The sequence below is a fragment of the Malaclemys terrapin genome, chromosome 6 (assembly GCF_027887155.1).
Source record: "Malaclemys terrapin pileata isolate rMalTer1 chromosome 6, rMalTer1.hap1, whole genome shotgun sequence".
NCBI lineage: Eukaryota > Metazoa > Chordata > Testudines > Emydidae > Malaclemys > Malaclemys terrapin.
The window spans coordinates 50,185,637-50,202,740 of NC_071510.1; the positions used below are offsets into that span (position 1 = coordinate 50,185,637).

Sequence of the window (17,104 nt, forward strand, 5' to 3'; positions counted from 1 at the left end):
CACAGCTGTAGTAAAGACGTACCCTAAGTTTCATGTGTCTGCCTCTGTTAGGTTATTCATTTACAGCTTCTATAAATTTTGGATTTAAAATTAATGTTGTCTCTGGATAGAAGAGGTATAGTGCCACCCATGGAAGAGGCTACTTGCCCACCTTCTTGGATTGAGACACAGGAAAATAAAGCTATTTTGTCAGATGATGGCACATAAAGTGGGAATCACTAGAGAATTCTTTTCAAAGAAAGGCATTGGGAGGGGTGAGGTGTCTGCACCAGGCCCAAATGCTGAAAAACAGCTGCTAAAACCAAAAATGCATCAACTATTTATCATATATGTTTCTGAAGTAAAAGTAGTAACTCCAATAAATAAGCCTTTAGTAAAAGGTACCTGACATACTTCCCGAAGCAGAAGCCTGTTCAGTTGTGAAATGACTGCTGATGCTAGTGTAAAGAGATCTTTGGTGCTGTGTTTCAGTAGGTGTCAAAGAAAGAACATACATCATTAATCCAAAACAATCACTGTTCCAAAACATTAAGATTTGTTGTGTTTTTCCACTTTAACTTGTTTTGATCTTTAAACACAAGTATTCCTGAATGAATGTGTCCGTAGTATATTGTATGTCACAAGAAATGCAGCCTCTTAAAATCTGAAATGGGATAACACCTGTTTTATTCCTGTCTTCCTTAGGAAGCTTCTAAGAGCAGTGGAAAGAAGAGTCAGATTCCAGTGAAGTTGGATTTGGGAGACATGCTGGCTGTATTGGAGCAGAAGCAACATGCAGAGAAATCAAAACAGTCCTCAAAACCTGTGGTGCTTTCAGGTACAAGCTATGATTAGATTTCCTTTTTTCATGTCAACTGTGTTGGTTTCAAATATGGGAAATTTAAAAATAACCTCACTTTGAATATGTGGTAATTGAAGAAACATACTTCACATTTGTGATAGACAAGAAAATCAAAGTGAAGCAAGCTATATACGAAAAGTTAAGATAGATAACATGGGGATGGAGGTAGGGAAGAACCACAATTTAGCTGGAAAATATTTTTTCAGATGGTTCGGAAAGATGACTGAAAATTAACCTGAAAAGTTGGCAAGAGGGGACATATTTGGTCTTTATTCTGGTTTATGATGTATAGGGATAGTCAAAGTCTATTTCAGCTTGGCATTTTGCTTTTGTTTTTAAAACTTAAAACTGTCAGGTCTTGTTTGCTCTCCCTTTGCTTGAGGTCTGCCTTATTGACAATTGGAGAACTGATAGGATTATGACATTACAAGAGGCAAGACTGGAACCTGAGCAAATGAAAGCAAAGAGAATTTCAGTCAGTTTCATTTTTTTGAATACTGATTTAACTGAAACTCCTGACAAACCAGTCTCTTTTAAGAAAAGCTCTCTGGTAAAGATTCAAACCGTTCCATCCCAGCCCTTTCAGCTGAGGGCTGAGAACTCCCACAGCAATTCCCTGGTTCGTGAAAGAGTTATCTAGGTAAAAACAAAAGACAAGACTGTAAGAAGTGTCTGTTAGTTGTAAAGTAAACAATGAGCAAAAACCTGGCTATGGTGAGGGAAAGAAATGCTTTCAGGCTTTATTAGTATATCCTAAAGAAACAAAAATGGCACAACACATTGCATTGTAGATCACCTATAAGGAAAACTTGCACTTAACAACATTAGTTCAAGTAGGAAAAACGTAGTAATCCATTTCTATCACTTGACAATGATTAAGAATTTCTCTCGTTATTTTGGAATTGTGGAAACAATGTACTGAGTTGAATGAACTCTAAATACAGTAAAATTAATTTCAGACTTTTTTTAAACCATGCCATTCTTGAGATTTCAAATGAATAACTGGAAATATCAATTATCGGTATTTTTTGTCTTTGTTCACTGTGAGAACTTGGAATACTTTATGTATAATCTCTCCTAGCATTAAAGGCAGCCAAAATATAATATTGGAGAGGTACTAGCAACTACAATTGTTAATCCTAAATCCCAGAATAGTTTTAAAAAGTACTTGCATGAGGATAATTTTAGTGTGGATCGGAGGGTGGGGACAGGGCGAGTGATGTAGCAGGAAGTAGAGCATCATGAATCATAGCCTCTGCTCCTGTAGTAGTAATTACATTAGATTACTTGTGCCTGGTGTTATCTCGTAAGAGGGATGAGACTGTCTTGGCTGTACCTAGGAGGGATAAGACAGTTATTGCATCATCAAGAACTTTTTGAGACTCAAGTGATCACAATAAATCACTTGAGACTGAGCCAAAATTTGAGTCTGGCTTATAGGTTGTGAAATACCTTTATGCTAACAGCTGATATAGCTGCAAAGAAGTAAAGAGAATAGGAAGTCACAGAAATCTAATAGTGTGACAAAGATAGCGTTTATCCACATTATTGCCTTTCTACCTTATACTTCATTTTCAGAGTATGGTGAAAGTGAGAGAATGGTTCAGTCATAGTAATTTAAACAGCTTTAAATTTTATAAAGGATGTTTATATACAAGAACATTTGTCATCTTAAAGAACTGGAAGGAGATCACATCTTAACTATGTTAAATTACTGACTTGTTTGACCGCTTCAGAGCTTATTAAATGTGTTAATTGGTCCTAGAAACAACAAATAGTAATCTCTTGTGATCTGCCTTACATCATAGTTTAAGTTTTAAATCATCAGCTGATTGGTTCTTGAGTACTTAAATTGAGCAGTATCCTTATTTTTTTATTACATCTGTTAGAGGGTAAGACAATACACTTGGTTTTATTAATGTATGGAGGTAAAATGTTTGACTCTAAGGGCTACTTGTCAAAATGCTATAACCATATACAAATGACAACAGTATCTTTCTCCAGGCTATGAATACACAGGTGATATGCATAGTTTGTGACAGATGTATAGGAGCTTCAGAATTTTATGCATACTCCTGGATCTGAAGCAGCACATAACCTTTAGCTCTACCTACACACACCTTTATATTGAAGAACTTCCTTGGCTGTGTTCTCAACTCAGTTAGTCTAGCCTGAATCATAGACTATCAGGGTTGGAAGGGACCTCAGGAGGTCATCTAGTCCAACCCCCTGCTCAAAGCAGGACCAGTCCCCAACTAAATCATCCCAACCAGGGCTTTGTCAAGCCTGACCTTAAAAACTCCTAAGAAAGGAGATTCCACCACCTCCCTAGGTAACCTATTCCAGTGCTTCACCACCCTCCTAGTAAAAAAGTTTTTCCTAATATCCAACCTAAACCTCCCCCACTGCAACTTGAGACCATTACTCCTTGTTCTGTCATCTGGTACCACTGAGAACAGTCTAGATCCATCCTCTTTGGAACCCCCTTTCAGGTAGTTGAAAGCAGCTATCAAATCCCCCTCATTCTTCTCTTCTGCAGACTAAAGAATCCCAGTTCCCTCAGCTTCTCCTCGTAAGTCATGTGCTCCAACCCCCTAATCATTTTTGTTGCCCTCCGCTGGACTCTTTCCAATTTTTCCACATCCTCCTTGTAGTGTGGGGCCTAAAACTGGACACACTACTCCAGATGGGCTTCACCAATGCCAAATAGAGGGGAATGAACACATCCCTTGATCTGCTGGCAATGCTCCTGCTTATACAGCCCAAAATGCCATTAGCCTTCTTGGCAACAAGGGCACACTGTTGGCTCATATCCAGCTTCTCATCCACTGTAACTCCTAGGCCCTTTTCTGCAGAACTGTTGCCTAGCCATTCGGTCCCTAGTCTATAGCAGTGCATGGGATTCTCCTGTCCTAAGTGCAGGACTCTGCACTTATCCTTGTTGAATCTCATCAGATTTCTTTTGGCCCAATCCTCTAATCTGTCTAGGTCCCTCTGTATCCTGTCCCTACCCTCCAGCGTATCTACCACTCCTCCCAGTTTAGTGTCATCTGCAAACTTGCTGAGGGTGCAGTCCACGCCATCCTCTAGATCATTAATGAAGATATTGAACAAAACTGGCCCCAGGACTGACCCTTGGGGCACTCTGCTTGATACCGGCTGCCAACTAGACATGGAGCCATTGATCACTACCCATTGAGCCTGACAATCTAGCCAGCTTTCTATCCACCTTCTAGTCCATTCATCCAGCCCATACTACTTTAACTTGCTGGCAAGAATACTGTGGAAGACCATATCAAAAGCTTTGCTAAAGTCAAGGAATAACATGTCCACTGCTTTCACCTCATCCACAGAGCCAGTTATCCTGTCATAGAAGGTAATTAGGTTAGTCAGGCATAACTTGTCCTTGGTGAATCCATGCTGACTGTTCCTGATCACTTTCCTTTCCTCTAAGTGCTTCAGAATTGATTCCTTGAGGACCTGCTCCATGATATTTTTTCTAGGGACTGAAGTGAGGCTGACTGGCCTGTAGTTCCCCGGATCCTCCTCCGGTTTTTTTAAAGATGGGCACTACATTAGCCTTTTTCCAGTCATCCGGGATTTCCCCCGATCGCCATCAGTTTTCAAAGATAATGGCCAATGGCTCTGCAATCGCATCCGCCAACTCCTTTAGCACCCTTGGATGCAGCGCATCTGGCCCCATGGATTTGTGCTCGTCCAGCTTTTCTAAATAGTCCTGAACCACTTCTTTCTCTACAGAGGGCTGGTCACCTCCTCTTCATGCTGTGCTGCCCAGTGCAGCAGTCTGGGAGCTGACCTTGTTCGTGAAGAAAGAGGAAGCATGAGCAGGAGAGCGCAAGAGGGGAGGACTCCTGCCTTACTGAGAAAGCAGGACAATCCGGGAGTTATCTTGAGTGCCTATGCGCAAATGCAAGAAGCCTGGAAAACAAACAGGGAGGGGGGAGGGGAGAGGGATAGCTCAGTGGTTTGAGCACTGGCCTGCTAAATCCAGGGTTCCGAGTTCAATCCTTGAGGGGCCACTTAGGGATCTGGGGCAAAATAAGTACTTGATCCTGCTAGTGAAGGCAGGGAGCTGGACTCGATGACTTTTCAGGGTCCTTTCTAGTTCTATGAGATAGGTATATCTCCATATATCCCACTTACCTCAGGACTTTGGTCTCCTTCCCCTGGTGAACCTAGTTTAAAGCCATCCTCACTAGATTAGTCAGCCTGCTTGCGAAGATGCTTTTCCCTCTCTTCGTTAGGTGGGGCCCGTCTCTGCCAGCTCTCCTCCTTCTTGCAACACCATCCCCATGGTCAAAGAATCCAAAGCCTTCTCTCCAAAAGGAAGAGAAGCTGTCTTGTATCCGCTTTAAGTGATCTGAGTGCACAGTAGCTAATCAGCTCTGAGTAACTTGCTTGATATTAGGAAGATACTATGTAAATTCCCTTGAAAGCTCTAAGTAGAGAGATACAAAAAGTGACTTGAAATATTTTCAGGAACAAATAACAAGTTCACTCTGCTATTACTTCTGATGTCTTATTCATTGAAGTACTAAGGTAAAATGATTTCTGTGCAGATCCTGAAAATTCCACGGACTTGATGCATCTAGAAATTCTTATTGGGAGCATGTTAGAGGAAAGATGGTCCAATGGTTAGTGTAGTTAGTGTGCTAGCTTGGGACTTGGGAGATCCAGGTGCAGTCTGTGCTCTGCCATAGACTTCTGTGTGACCTTGGGCAAGTCACTTACTGTCTCTGTGCCTCAGTTCCCCATTTGTAATGGGGATCATTCTTCCCTACCTCATGGGAGCATTATGAGGATAAATACATTAAGGATTGTGAAATGCTGAGATATGATGATGGGAGCCATCTAAGTACCTTAGATATCTCATTATTCATTTATTATTCTCCAGTAGAAATTGGGTGGTGTTGGCTTGCAAGCAATTCAAAAAAAGGAAGGGTGGAGGAGGTTAAACACATTTAACTTATTTGCAACAAATAATTCTAGAAGCTCTAGCACATCCTTGAAGCTACCATAGAATCTGTTTGTGGAGGTAGAGAGGACAAAATCCCAAATGGCAAGTCTAGTAGAACTTTTAGGTTTCCTAAAATTTCCCAAATTGGATTGGTATGATATTGATTGTAGCCTGCATTGCAATATTTAGCTTAATTTCTTCTCCATATTTTTGAGATTGAGATCAGAGCTAGTTAAGCTGATGGTATAATAGAGATGAGTGAGGTAATATTTTTTTGGGAAGGAGCTGAGACAGACTAAAGCTCCTCCCCCTTCCCCTCAACTCATAAAGAGATTTTTTATGCAATTTATATGATAGGGGACCTGTTGCATAAACACTAAATTTGCCTTAGATTTTGTTCAGATGTTAACATTGAGTTACAGCTGTCTGATGAAAACTCTCTTATCTCAGTTGGCGGTGCCATACCATTGCTTTCAAAAGAACCTACAACAGTAACAAAAAATCAACAATTAAGTCAAGGGAAGACACCACATAATCCATTGGACTCCAGTGCTCCTTTGGTAAAGAAAGGAAAGCAGAGAGAAGTCCCCAAAGCAAAGAAACCAACATCTCTTAAAAAGGTGCTCCAATTTATTACCTTTTATTAAATAGCTCTACTATTCTTTTTAACCATATCACCATCTGTTAAATGTATTAATCTGAATTTTAGCCTTGCTACAAATTCAGTTTTAGATGGCTTTGATTTAAAAAAAAGTCTTTGTATATGATCAAGCTAAATATATTATTCAGTGTTCCAAATCAGTATTCTCTACTCCTAACTCAAGCCACTTTCATAGCACAAGGACTGTATGTATGAAAAGGTGCTCAAATTCAAATTTTTGGGATGGGGAAACGTATTAAATACCAAGTTCTCTAGTTTCGCCAGGCTGTGCTCAGTGCAGGTTTGGGCACGATGGTCTGATCCCTAGCATAAATTATAGCAGCCTGAAAGCTTCTCTAATCTCTGCCTGGTTGCCCATGGAGCTTTTACGGAAGCTGAAAATATAAGGACATCCAGGTCCCTTCCCATACCTCTTGGGCATCTTTTATACTGGGGCCAGTGGCATAGCATTAGTTCAATATCACCTGGCATTCCTTAGTCCAAGGAGATCCTCATGGAGCCAGTTAGGATGGCTTAATAACAACTCTGCACTGCTAAAGTTCACCTGAAAATTGTACAATATAAAAATTATAGCTAACAAGCCATGTGCCACTTGCTGCCTTGGACATCACCACCCTTTATCAGTTTCAGGCTGTAAACTTAAGGGATGGGAACAATGTTTTGTGGGCTCTTTGTTTGTTTGTTTTTGTTGCTGTACAGTGTTTCATACATTTAGGAGCCATTGTAATAGAAGTATCTGGTTTGCTTTTTCTGGTTTTTCCCCCCCTCTAATAAAGACTTGTTTTCCCCCTCTTGCAACTGGGCCCTGTGGTGAGAGTGGTCACAAAGCTTGGACCAGTCAACTGAGCCAGTAGCCCCATACATGTTACCTGCTGCATAGCAAGCTAGGGGCTGTTGCAAATACAGGGAGGGATGACTGATTTCAAGAAGCTGTCCACTGCTCTAGCTGTAGTAGCACACTTGTAATGTGTCATCAAACTGGCTCGAGTGTTACACAGCTTTCCTCACCCCCAATACTCCCCTATATGCATCCGAAGAAGTGGGCTGTAGTCCACGAAAGCTTATGCTCTAATAAATTTGTTAGTCTCTAAGGTGCCACAAGTACTCCTGTTCTTTATTACCCTGTACCACCACTCTCCTTTCCTTTCATCTTCTCTGTACCCCTCAGATTTCTTTTTCCTCCCTCACCCCCACAGTTAAGGAACACTGATGTACTACAGACTGACTGGATTTTACATAGTAGGATGTGAGGGAGTAAAGCCGCAATCCAGCAAAGTACCTTAAGTGTGTATGAAATTGGATTACTCTTACATTTTATGTTCATACTTTAGTGCTTTTATTTGCCCCTTTGTTTTGGGCCAACTTTTTGCTCTAACTCATCACTGCTCTTCAGCTTTTCTCTCAGTCCTTGTACTTGGCCACCAGAAGTTTCTCTTCCAGTTACGATGGTAGCCATTAGAAAGTGTTAATGTAGGGGCAGAAAATTCATCTTTTTCCCCTTTGATACAGAGGCAGGCTAGGGCCTATATGGCTTTTGGCTTGAGTCTTTACACTTACTCTGACATCAGGCTGCCTGAACCTGGTGTGAGGGGATACACCTACAATGAAACTCAAATCTTAGTGACATGGTGAAGTTAGTGTTTGTGTAATTGGTCTTGGTGTTGAAACTTGATTGTATTGGCGCCTGCCTGACACTGAACTGTTTAATTTTTAAGATTATTTTGAAAGAGAGAGAACAGCGAAAACAGCACCTGTTAGAACAGACAACGATTCCAAAAGATGATGGAGATACTGTTCATCAGTGTGAAGAATCTGCAACTGAAGATCAGACACTTACTCAGGATACCAAAACAGGTATTTCCTGATGATGAATGTCTTATTTTTTTTATTGGTATGGGGGAGGCTTTTTAATTTTTTTAAAGAGCTAGCTAACTGGGTACAACATTAGCAATGTCACACTGCTGTGGTACTTTCTGATGAGTAGACAATACAATGTGTAGGTGGTGGTGTGGGTGTAATTGCGCTTGCTGCTTTAAAAAGCTTGTACACACGACTTGTGAAATGAAGGTTAGTATAGAGCTCAGGCCTCCACTGAGGATTTTTTAAAAGGGTGTTTTTTTGCAGAGTACAGTTCCAGCCCAACTGTTAGAGCTGATACCCTGTGTCTGTGCTGCTGTATAATTGCGAGTCTAATTATTGTTGCCTCCTTTCTACACATGTTGGATTTACTGTATTTGTAACTGTGTCACAGCCCTGGTAAAGCTCCTCCTCCTGGATGCTCACCATGCTGCCATGTTTGGGTCCTACCACACGGCCTGTGTGCTCTTAAGCTTCTCTTGGTGTGAGTAGGCTGCAGCATTGTCGTTTCTTGACCCCTCTGGCATACTTATGTGCACTGGCTCTGTCTGTTACCAGTTCATTGAAATGGGGTCCTGCCTTCCTGGGGTCCTAAGCGCAGGACTAGCATAGACACCCCCCAGACTCCCTAGAAGCTTAAGCATACCCTTTCCCAGAGCTCCAACCTTGTGGGCACTCTGGATTTATACTTCACTTCTTCATGGATTACAGACTTCATAAGGGTTCCAGTCATTTTACTTTAGCTAGAACAAGAAACATGCAGATGTAGAAAAAACAATAAAATATCTACACACACTTCCCTGCTCAGTTTCCTCACCATTCTGACCTAAGCCCAAAATATGCTTCAGAGAGAGGCCTCTACACTGTTAAGAATCCACTTACTACAGCCCATGACATCTCTGAATCATGGAGTCTGTTTTGCTCCTGCAGCCAGCTTTTTGCTTCTGCTCCTGGTCTCTTCTCCCCCTTTCTGTAACCCCTGCATACAGTGCTCTTCTGCTGTCTTGCACAAGCGTCCTCTAAAATGGCTGGTGAGTGACCCTTTTTCATAAACTTCAATCCCTTGTGTCAGGTATCCCCACCCTGCCCTTCCCTCTTCTCCCTCCCTCTTCCCCCTCCTCACCCCCATCCATCTGCCTTGTCTGGGAAAGGATCTCTCGCTCAGATACCCACCCCCACCCCAGAATTCAGACTTGAAAAACAGGTTTGCTGTGGGTGGTGGTAGTTTGTCCAAGAGTGCTCCATGTGAGTGGATGATCAGCAAAGTTTAACAACCCTCCAGTGTTATCCTTGTGTCAGATGCAAGAATTTCTTCTGTCAATTCCTGTGGGTTTTAGCTCAATATGGAGGCAAAAGATAGCAGAGAAGGCAAACAAGCCCCACATTGAAAATAAAGTTGAAAGTTTGGTATAGGCATGAAGAGTCCCCAATATCAAACAGAATTTGTAAATTGTACATAGATTGCTCAAATTGTCACATTGTAGGAGTCTCCAAGGGAAGTGTTACCTAGCTTGCATCTGTCTCTAGAGAATCTCTGCCTCTCTTAGGTCATCAGATGTGTTCCTCTGCCAATATAGATCACTAACTGTTTTGTCTAGTCTGGGATATTCAGTGGGGCTTCCATTTCCACCATTTCCAAAAGGAAACTGCTCCCCACAGGCTAATAAATCATATTGTTACTGAGGATTTTTATATATCAGCTACATTTCCCTTTAACTGTATTCCATTATTCTCAATTAAATCTGTACAGAATAATGTGGATTATGTTATGAATATGCATCTTACATTTTGAAACTTTAAATTTGAACTAAATAATTTCTCTGAAAATCTTGAACATATGAAAAGAGAATTAAACTTCCCCTGCATTTGTAATTGCATTTTTTTATCAATTATAATGAAGATTGAAACTTTTTAACTGTTTAATAGCCAGTTTTCCAAGTGCTACAAAATCTACATGCTTGCTTGAATTGTTTTGGAAATTGCTGTGACCAGGGGAGGCCTGAGATAGGGTTAATTTTCCAGTTTAAAGATTGTTTGAGCAACTGTTTCCAGAAGTACAGCCCCCTAAAATCATATGACATCAAAATTGTATGGTGCTTACAACTTTTTTTGCATGCACCTGAGGCTCTCACTATGGCTCTGATATCCATCCTAAGCAGGTAATCTCAGGTGTTTGGCACCACTGTTGCTTTGAGAAACCAATGTTTTAAGTTATACAGACTAAAAGTTGATCTACAATGTTGCCCACACCACATTGACAAGCTACAGAAAGTCATTTGCTCATGTGCAGCAGGAAGCACTCTGTTGAAGCCAAAGGCTTTCCAAGCAGCCTGATATCATAGTAAGTAGGTGGCTCATGGTGATGATGTGGCCACTGAAGCTGAATAGTACCCAGGTGTAATAAGTTTGAGTCCTGCCTTTGGCAGTCTCTTGATGTGGTGTGCACATTAGTTGCTGACTGTCTACTCTTGGCCAAGGTCCTTTCAGAAATTTTACCCTGAGAGCAAAGTTTATGGTTTAAGAGCTATACTTCAAACTATTCTAAAATCCATATGCATACTTATATTTTACTTTAGAAGTATAGTAATGGAAAATAGTATTAACGAAGGAAGATGGAAGACTCTAGTAAACAGTAACCTTGGGGTAATGTAATCATGCCACATGCTCCTCACCCATTCCATGAACAATAGAGTTGAGGCCAGATCTACACTAAAAAGTTAAGTTAACACAAATATATTGTTCAGGGATGTGAAATCCACATCCCTGATCAATGTAGTTAAGCTGCTCTAGACAATGCTAGGTCGACAGAAGAATTCTTCCATTTTCTTAGCTACTGTCTCTCAGAGAAGGTCTACGCAACAAACGCTGCATCGGTGCAGCTGCAGTGCTTAAATGAAGAGGCTCTAAGCCGACTGGAGAGAGCTCTCCTGTCAGATTAGTTACTCCACCTCCAGGAGAGGCGGTAGCTATGTCAGTGGGAAAAGCTCTCCTGCTGACATAGCGCCGTCTACGCAGGGGGTTACTACGTTGCTCAGGAGTGGATTTTTCATACTGAAGTAAGCGTGTAGTATAGACCTGACTTCAAGGAGCTGGCTTAACTATAGAAATTGAAGAACCCGTCCTGTTGCTGTAATGAGTGGCTATACTTAAGTGCTGCAGCAGTGTACGTGTAGCCATAGTGTTACCCAGGGGTTTCTGAGCCCAAAACTGTGGTAACTAATCTTCGTTTCCCAGGTGGTTTCAGGAAATAAATCAATGGGGGACCCACCTCTTCCGTCCGATTAAATGATTGGTACACACGAGAGTGCTTTCACTCAAAGATTTTTTTTTTTTTAAGCCTGAAGTGCACATCTAAAATAGCAATAGTCTAGAGCAATCCAGACCTAGTTATCCAAAACCTGAGATGGTGATGAATGGTCAGCAGCAGATTTCTGGTGGCCAGCCTTCCTCCTAGTCGCTGGGGAGTTAGATGTCAGCCTCCTAGCTTGTAGAAATCAATTTTAGGGGGGCTGTACTTCTAGAAACAGTTTCTCAAACAATCTTCAAACTGAAAAATTAACCCTATTTCAGGCCTCCACTGGTCACAGCAATTTCCAAAACAATTCAAGCAAGCATGCAGATTTTGGAGCACTTGGAAAACTGGCTATTAAACACTTAAATGGTTTCAAATTCACTTCAATAGTTCTCCTAGTGGGCTAACAATTTTCCTAGCATCAGGAAAAAAAACTCAGAATTCTACTTGTCACCAAAGCACCTCCTAGTCATAATAGCAAGAAACTCATGGTCATAGACACCCAGGTCCAAGGTCAGTTATCCACACTTCCTCCCATTCTCATGAATCTGTCACTTAGTCTGTCCTTGTTAGCAAAGCTGCCACTGCAGCTATTTCACATGCTTATGCAAAGCTCAAGTTATTCCTGACTTTCTGGTATTCTCGCTTGCAGTTAATGGTGGCTAAGTGCACAGAATGGCTGTGGTTGTGTCAAGTCCAGTTCTCTTGTAACAATAGCCTGAGTGTGAGCAAAGAAAAGAGAGTAGCTGCAACTCTCATCAGTGTCAGAATTATCAGTGGTTGCTGAGCATTAGGAAGTGAACCCGTAATAGAAAGCCGTATTTTAATTGTTGGTGTAAAATTTACATTTTCTAATGTAAAACCATGATGCTAGCATCAGTCAAAAGACCATTTTTTAAATTTATCGTGAAAACTTAACACAACAAATTTCAACTGATAATAATTAATCCCATCTCTGCAAAACAAGGGATCATGTTTATCAATTTTATTTCCTAGTGATGTGGTGTTATCTAGAAAAAGGGATCTGAAGGAAATGTCAGACATTAGAAAAATTGTAGTCACATTGTCCTCTTCAAAACAGTCATAGCAAATCTTAAATTGTATTTTTTCCCTGTAAATTGCTATAGAAAAATTGAGCAGTGCACAAACTATTTTTAAAAATGATACTCTAACCCAAATGTGTGTAGCTCTTTTTTACAACTGTTAGAATGGAAATGCTGTGTAACCTTAACTGTGGTGGCACTACCATCCATAATATTACTAATGCCACATTAGAGTCAGGGATCGAGATAGTGGTGCAAGTTGGAATTACTTTGTCAAGGGGTTCTCAAGTACAGCTACCCCATGAAGAGCTTGAACACTCATGAGCATAGTGAGTGTCTTGAAAATTGGTATCAAGTATCAGGGGGTAGCCGTGTTAGTCTGTATCTACAAAAACAACAAGGAGTCTGGTGGCACCTTAAAGACTAACAGATTTATTTGGGCATAAGCTTTCGTGGGTAAAAACCTCACTTCTTCAGATGCATCTGAAGGTTTTCTGTTACTTTAAGGTGCCCCCAGACTCCTTGTTGTTTTTGAAAATTGGTGTACTTCAGCAGGGGCGGGGTAGATTTTGGAATAGTGTGGGAGGATAACACCCATTAAGATGAATAGGTCAATTCACACTTCTCAGAGTTATCGGACTGTATTCATGTCCATGGAGTGTTCTGATTTATCTGAGAACATTACATTGAGATGAATTAACCACTTCACACCTCTGCAATCCTCTTATACTAAAAAGAGTTATGCAAAGCCACTTCCCCAGTTACTGAAGTGGAATACAAGTTCTGGGCTTGTCCTACACTCCACCTTGCTTACTCCAGCTGGTAGATGTGCTTCTCACAGCCTGTCAGTTACCACCTTCCTTCTTCCCCATGGTGCCTGCAATTCTACTGGGTGGATGGAAGGAACAAGGAGAGGTGGAAGTAAGGTGTTCCCAGGAAGCCGCCTTGTGCCCCCTTCACCACCACCATCACCACCTCAAACAAGTGAAATTTGGTGCTCAAAAACTTTGATGGAGGGTTAAGGTTGATTGACAGTGTCGCATACCCTTCCAGAATGTCTACTACAGCTAAACTTAAACTTCTTAAAACCAGGAAATACAAAATTAAAGTACATACCAGCCCTGCACTGCCCTTCAACCTTAACTGTTCTCTTTGAGTGATGCCCTATGCAACACCTGACAGATGTCATAGCAGTCTATCTTTGCTGATGATATGGAGCACTGTGGGGACACAGCATGAGTATGACAAGAGAAACCGAGAATGGTGAAGTTGCAGTTAGGTTGGCATAATGAACAGCAGTTGGCTATACCCGGTGTATGCTCAACCACTTCATCTGCTCTTTCCAAGCAGCCAGTGTTGCCAGGTGTCACCACCCCCTTGAACCTTGTCCTGTAGATTCCCTCTGGAATATTACTTGCACTTACCTCTGCTCTGTAGTGCACTGTCATGTATGCTAGCAGACTGCAACAAATCCCTATGGCAAGGATAGACTGTTGTGCTCCTTTACTTGCACAACTGACATAACTTAGCCCAGAAAGCAGATGGACCTCTCCTCATTACAGTGTGAAATGTGGCAACCTGCTGCAAGTAATCTCTGCATTGTAAATTCAGCTGTCCCTAACACAGTGAAGTGCAGTTGGAAGTGCATACAGATGAATGAGAATACAATTCTGTGAGACACACCACACCATGTACAGTGGCACACTAACTTAGTCATTCCTCATATTTGTTTATCACAGGGCAGCCGTGACACTTATGATATTGCATCTTGCAGGTCCAGTGGGCAGACTAAAATTGTTGGAAAAAGGCTGGTGTGTACCATAACTTTGTATTTCCTTTCCTGGTTTTCAAGGAACTGCCAGCCATAACCCTGCATTGACAAAGTTTTTGTGCAGTGAATTTTTATCTAATGCTGCGTTGTGTTTTCTAGTCAAACCTGTCTAAAATTGAAAGATCTGAATCTATAGGGAAAAGATTCTGAAGAACCCTGGTCATATTTTAATACTACTTGCTGGGTCGTTCACTTCAGTACTAGAAATGATCCTAATAGCCCTGAAACAGGTAAAAGCAGGACTGGTAGGAACTACCTATCCTATTTCTGTGTAGGAGAGTCCTTGAGTTACATTCTCACTTTTATAGATCAGTTCAATTTTTCGTCTGTCTTTCATAACACAAATACAACAGTTTATTTCTTTATGCTTAGACATAGCAGAAGATGTTCCCATAACCTCAGTTTCTGTGGCTCAGAGCAGTTCAGAAGTGTTCCTGGAACGTGAAGACCTCAAGGATTCTACGGAAAGTTCTTCCAGTCTAACACAACTAAACTCCAGCCTTCCAAAAATCCATAGCAGGAGATTTAGAGAGTAAGTATTTGTTAGTATTGGCACTTCCTTTGTACCACGGTACCACAGGCAGGACATTGCTCAAATAAGGAAGTTACGTCAGTAACGTTCTGTGAAATGCTAACTGAATTTTAAACTCTCAACTCTGAATTCTTATTTTCAACTCTCCTGCAGGGTAACACCTAATAAGTGACATCTCAGTAAGCAGCAAGTGCAGTACTAATATGTCGTCAGTCAGGCTAGGAAGGCAGATCCTTTTGTGGTCACTAAACCTATTATCTTCCTCTTCTCTGGTGATCGTGGAAGGAGGAGCAGATACTCTTAGAAACATAAACACCTTGCTTATAATGTGGAATAAATCACATAGTTATACAGTAAAAGCTGTTATCTGACCCTGTACCAACCAGAAAGCTCTCTAAATTGGCATTTCTAATCTTCATAGAAAGTCCGGTTTATAGTCTGGTTGGCGTGGGGCCGGCAGTCTCCCAACTGGCTCTGATGGTTCCCCGGAAGGGGTGACATGTCCCTGCTGCTCCTAGGCAGAGGAATGGCCACGAGGGGTTTGGGGGTGGGGTGGGGGGGTGGAGCTGGGGGTTGGGGCATGGGAGAGAGTGCAGGATGTGAGCTCTGGGAGGGATTTTGGGTGCGGCAGGGGGCTCAGGGCAGGGAGTTGGGGCACAGGAGGGGTTTGGGGATGCTGGATCCAGGGGACACTCACCTCGGGTGGCTCCCCACAAGCGGCGACCTGTCCCTGCTGCTCCTAGGCGGAGGCGTGGCAGGCAGTTCCTGGTCAATGTGAGCTGTGGAACCAGCATGCGGGGCGGGGCGATGCGAGGGCAGCATGCAGAGCCACCTGCCGGGCCTCTGCCTAGTAGTGCTGAGACAGGTCACTGCTTGCAGGGAGCCGCCCAAGGTGACACCCTCCCCTCCCCCCCCGATTGGGCACCCCAAAACCCCTCCCCAGCCCCATGCCCTCTCCCGCACCCAAACTCCCTCCCAGAGCCCGCGTCCCAGCCCCGCACTCCCTCCCTCTTAGTTAACCAGCATTTTTCACTTACCAGCACCCCCCCATACCCCCAACATGCCAGATAAAAAAGCTTTTACTGTACAGAGAGAGAGAGAGAGAAATAGGGCTCTTTCACCTTTCTGAAAACACTCTTATGGTTAGAATATTTCTTTTTCTCCTGCCAGACAAAACGATAGAGAGGTACAAAGCAGAATGTGATTAGCAAGATGACATGTTTGTGTTGCATGGAGAAATCAAGGGGACAAGTTAGTTGCCCTTTTGTACAAACACTTCAAATGTTGTTATGATAGCAGCTGTGTGTGCATGTTTCCTTTTAACAAGAAACTTTGGTTATTGTGTTTGAACAGCAGGTCAAAGATCCACTATAGGAAAAATGAAATTCTGCCATTGACATAACTGTTTAGTAAGTGTTGCTTTCATCTTCATTCTTCAAAAAGGCACCACAGCCTCTTTATGCCTCAAGATTTAGTTAATGTGTAAAAAAAAAAAAAAAGGGGGGGGGGGGGACTTTTAATTGCTTTTTTTAAAGTGAACAAATTTCTTGGGTCCACAGCAACCCAACATTTCACTGAAATGGCAGATAGGTCTGGATATGCTCAGGGCTACTCAACCAAAGAGGTCTTCTATTGCTTGGTATTCAGGGTGGAGGATTCTTTTCTACATCTAGATTACATTGTTTTGGATTTTCATTGAATTGTTTTAATGGGCTTGTCCATTAAACTGTTACTGAGGTAAATCTGAAATGGTAAATAATTTTTTTACCAAAAAAATCCCACTGAAATATAAGACTAACCAATATGAAACCTAGGCCTTGGCTACACTTGCATGTTACAGCGCTGTACACCCTCCCCCAGCGCTGTAACTCACTAAGTGCAGGCCACTTACAGCGCTGTATCTCCTTGGGTACACTGCTGCAGGTACTCCACATCTCCAAGAGGAATAACAGCTGCAGCACTTGCAGCGCTGTACTAATCACCTTGTCAAGTGGCCAGTCCTCTCCATTGTTGTGACTGGCTGCAAGAATGCGGAAATGCCGGTTTCAAAGCTCGTACCACAGAGAAAA

General features: G+C 42.0%; 1 protein-coding gene across 5 annotated transcripts in view; it reads left to right on the forward strand.

The window, feature by feature from the left end:
- Positions 1 to 17,104, forward strand: part of SECISBP2 (SECIS binding protein 2) — a 56,492-nt gene that overhangs the window by 32,740 nt on the left and 6,648 nt on the right. For all 5 annotated transcript variants that reach the window (XM_054032615.1, XM_054032617.1, XM_054032618.1 and 2 more), the window contains 4 exons: positions 685 to 817; positions 6,270 to 6,439; positions 8,196 to 8,334; positions 14,876 to 15,035. In XM_054032615.1, coding sequence (XP_053888590.1) covers positions 685 to 817; positions 6,270 to 6,439; positions 8,196 to 8,334; positions 14,876 to 15,035 — 602 coding nt within the window. The remainder of the gene's footprint in view (positions 1 to 684; positions 818 to 6,269; positions 6,440 to 8,195; positions 8,335 to 14,875; positions 15,036 to 17,104) is intronic.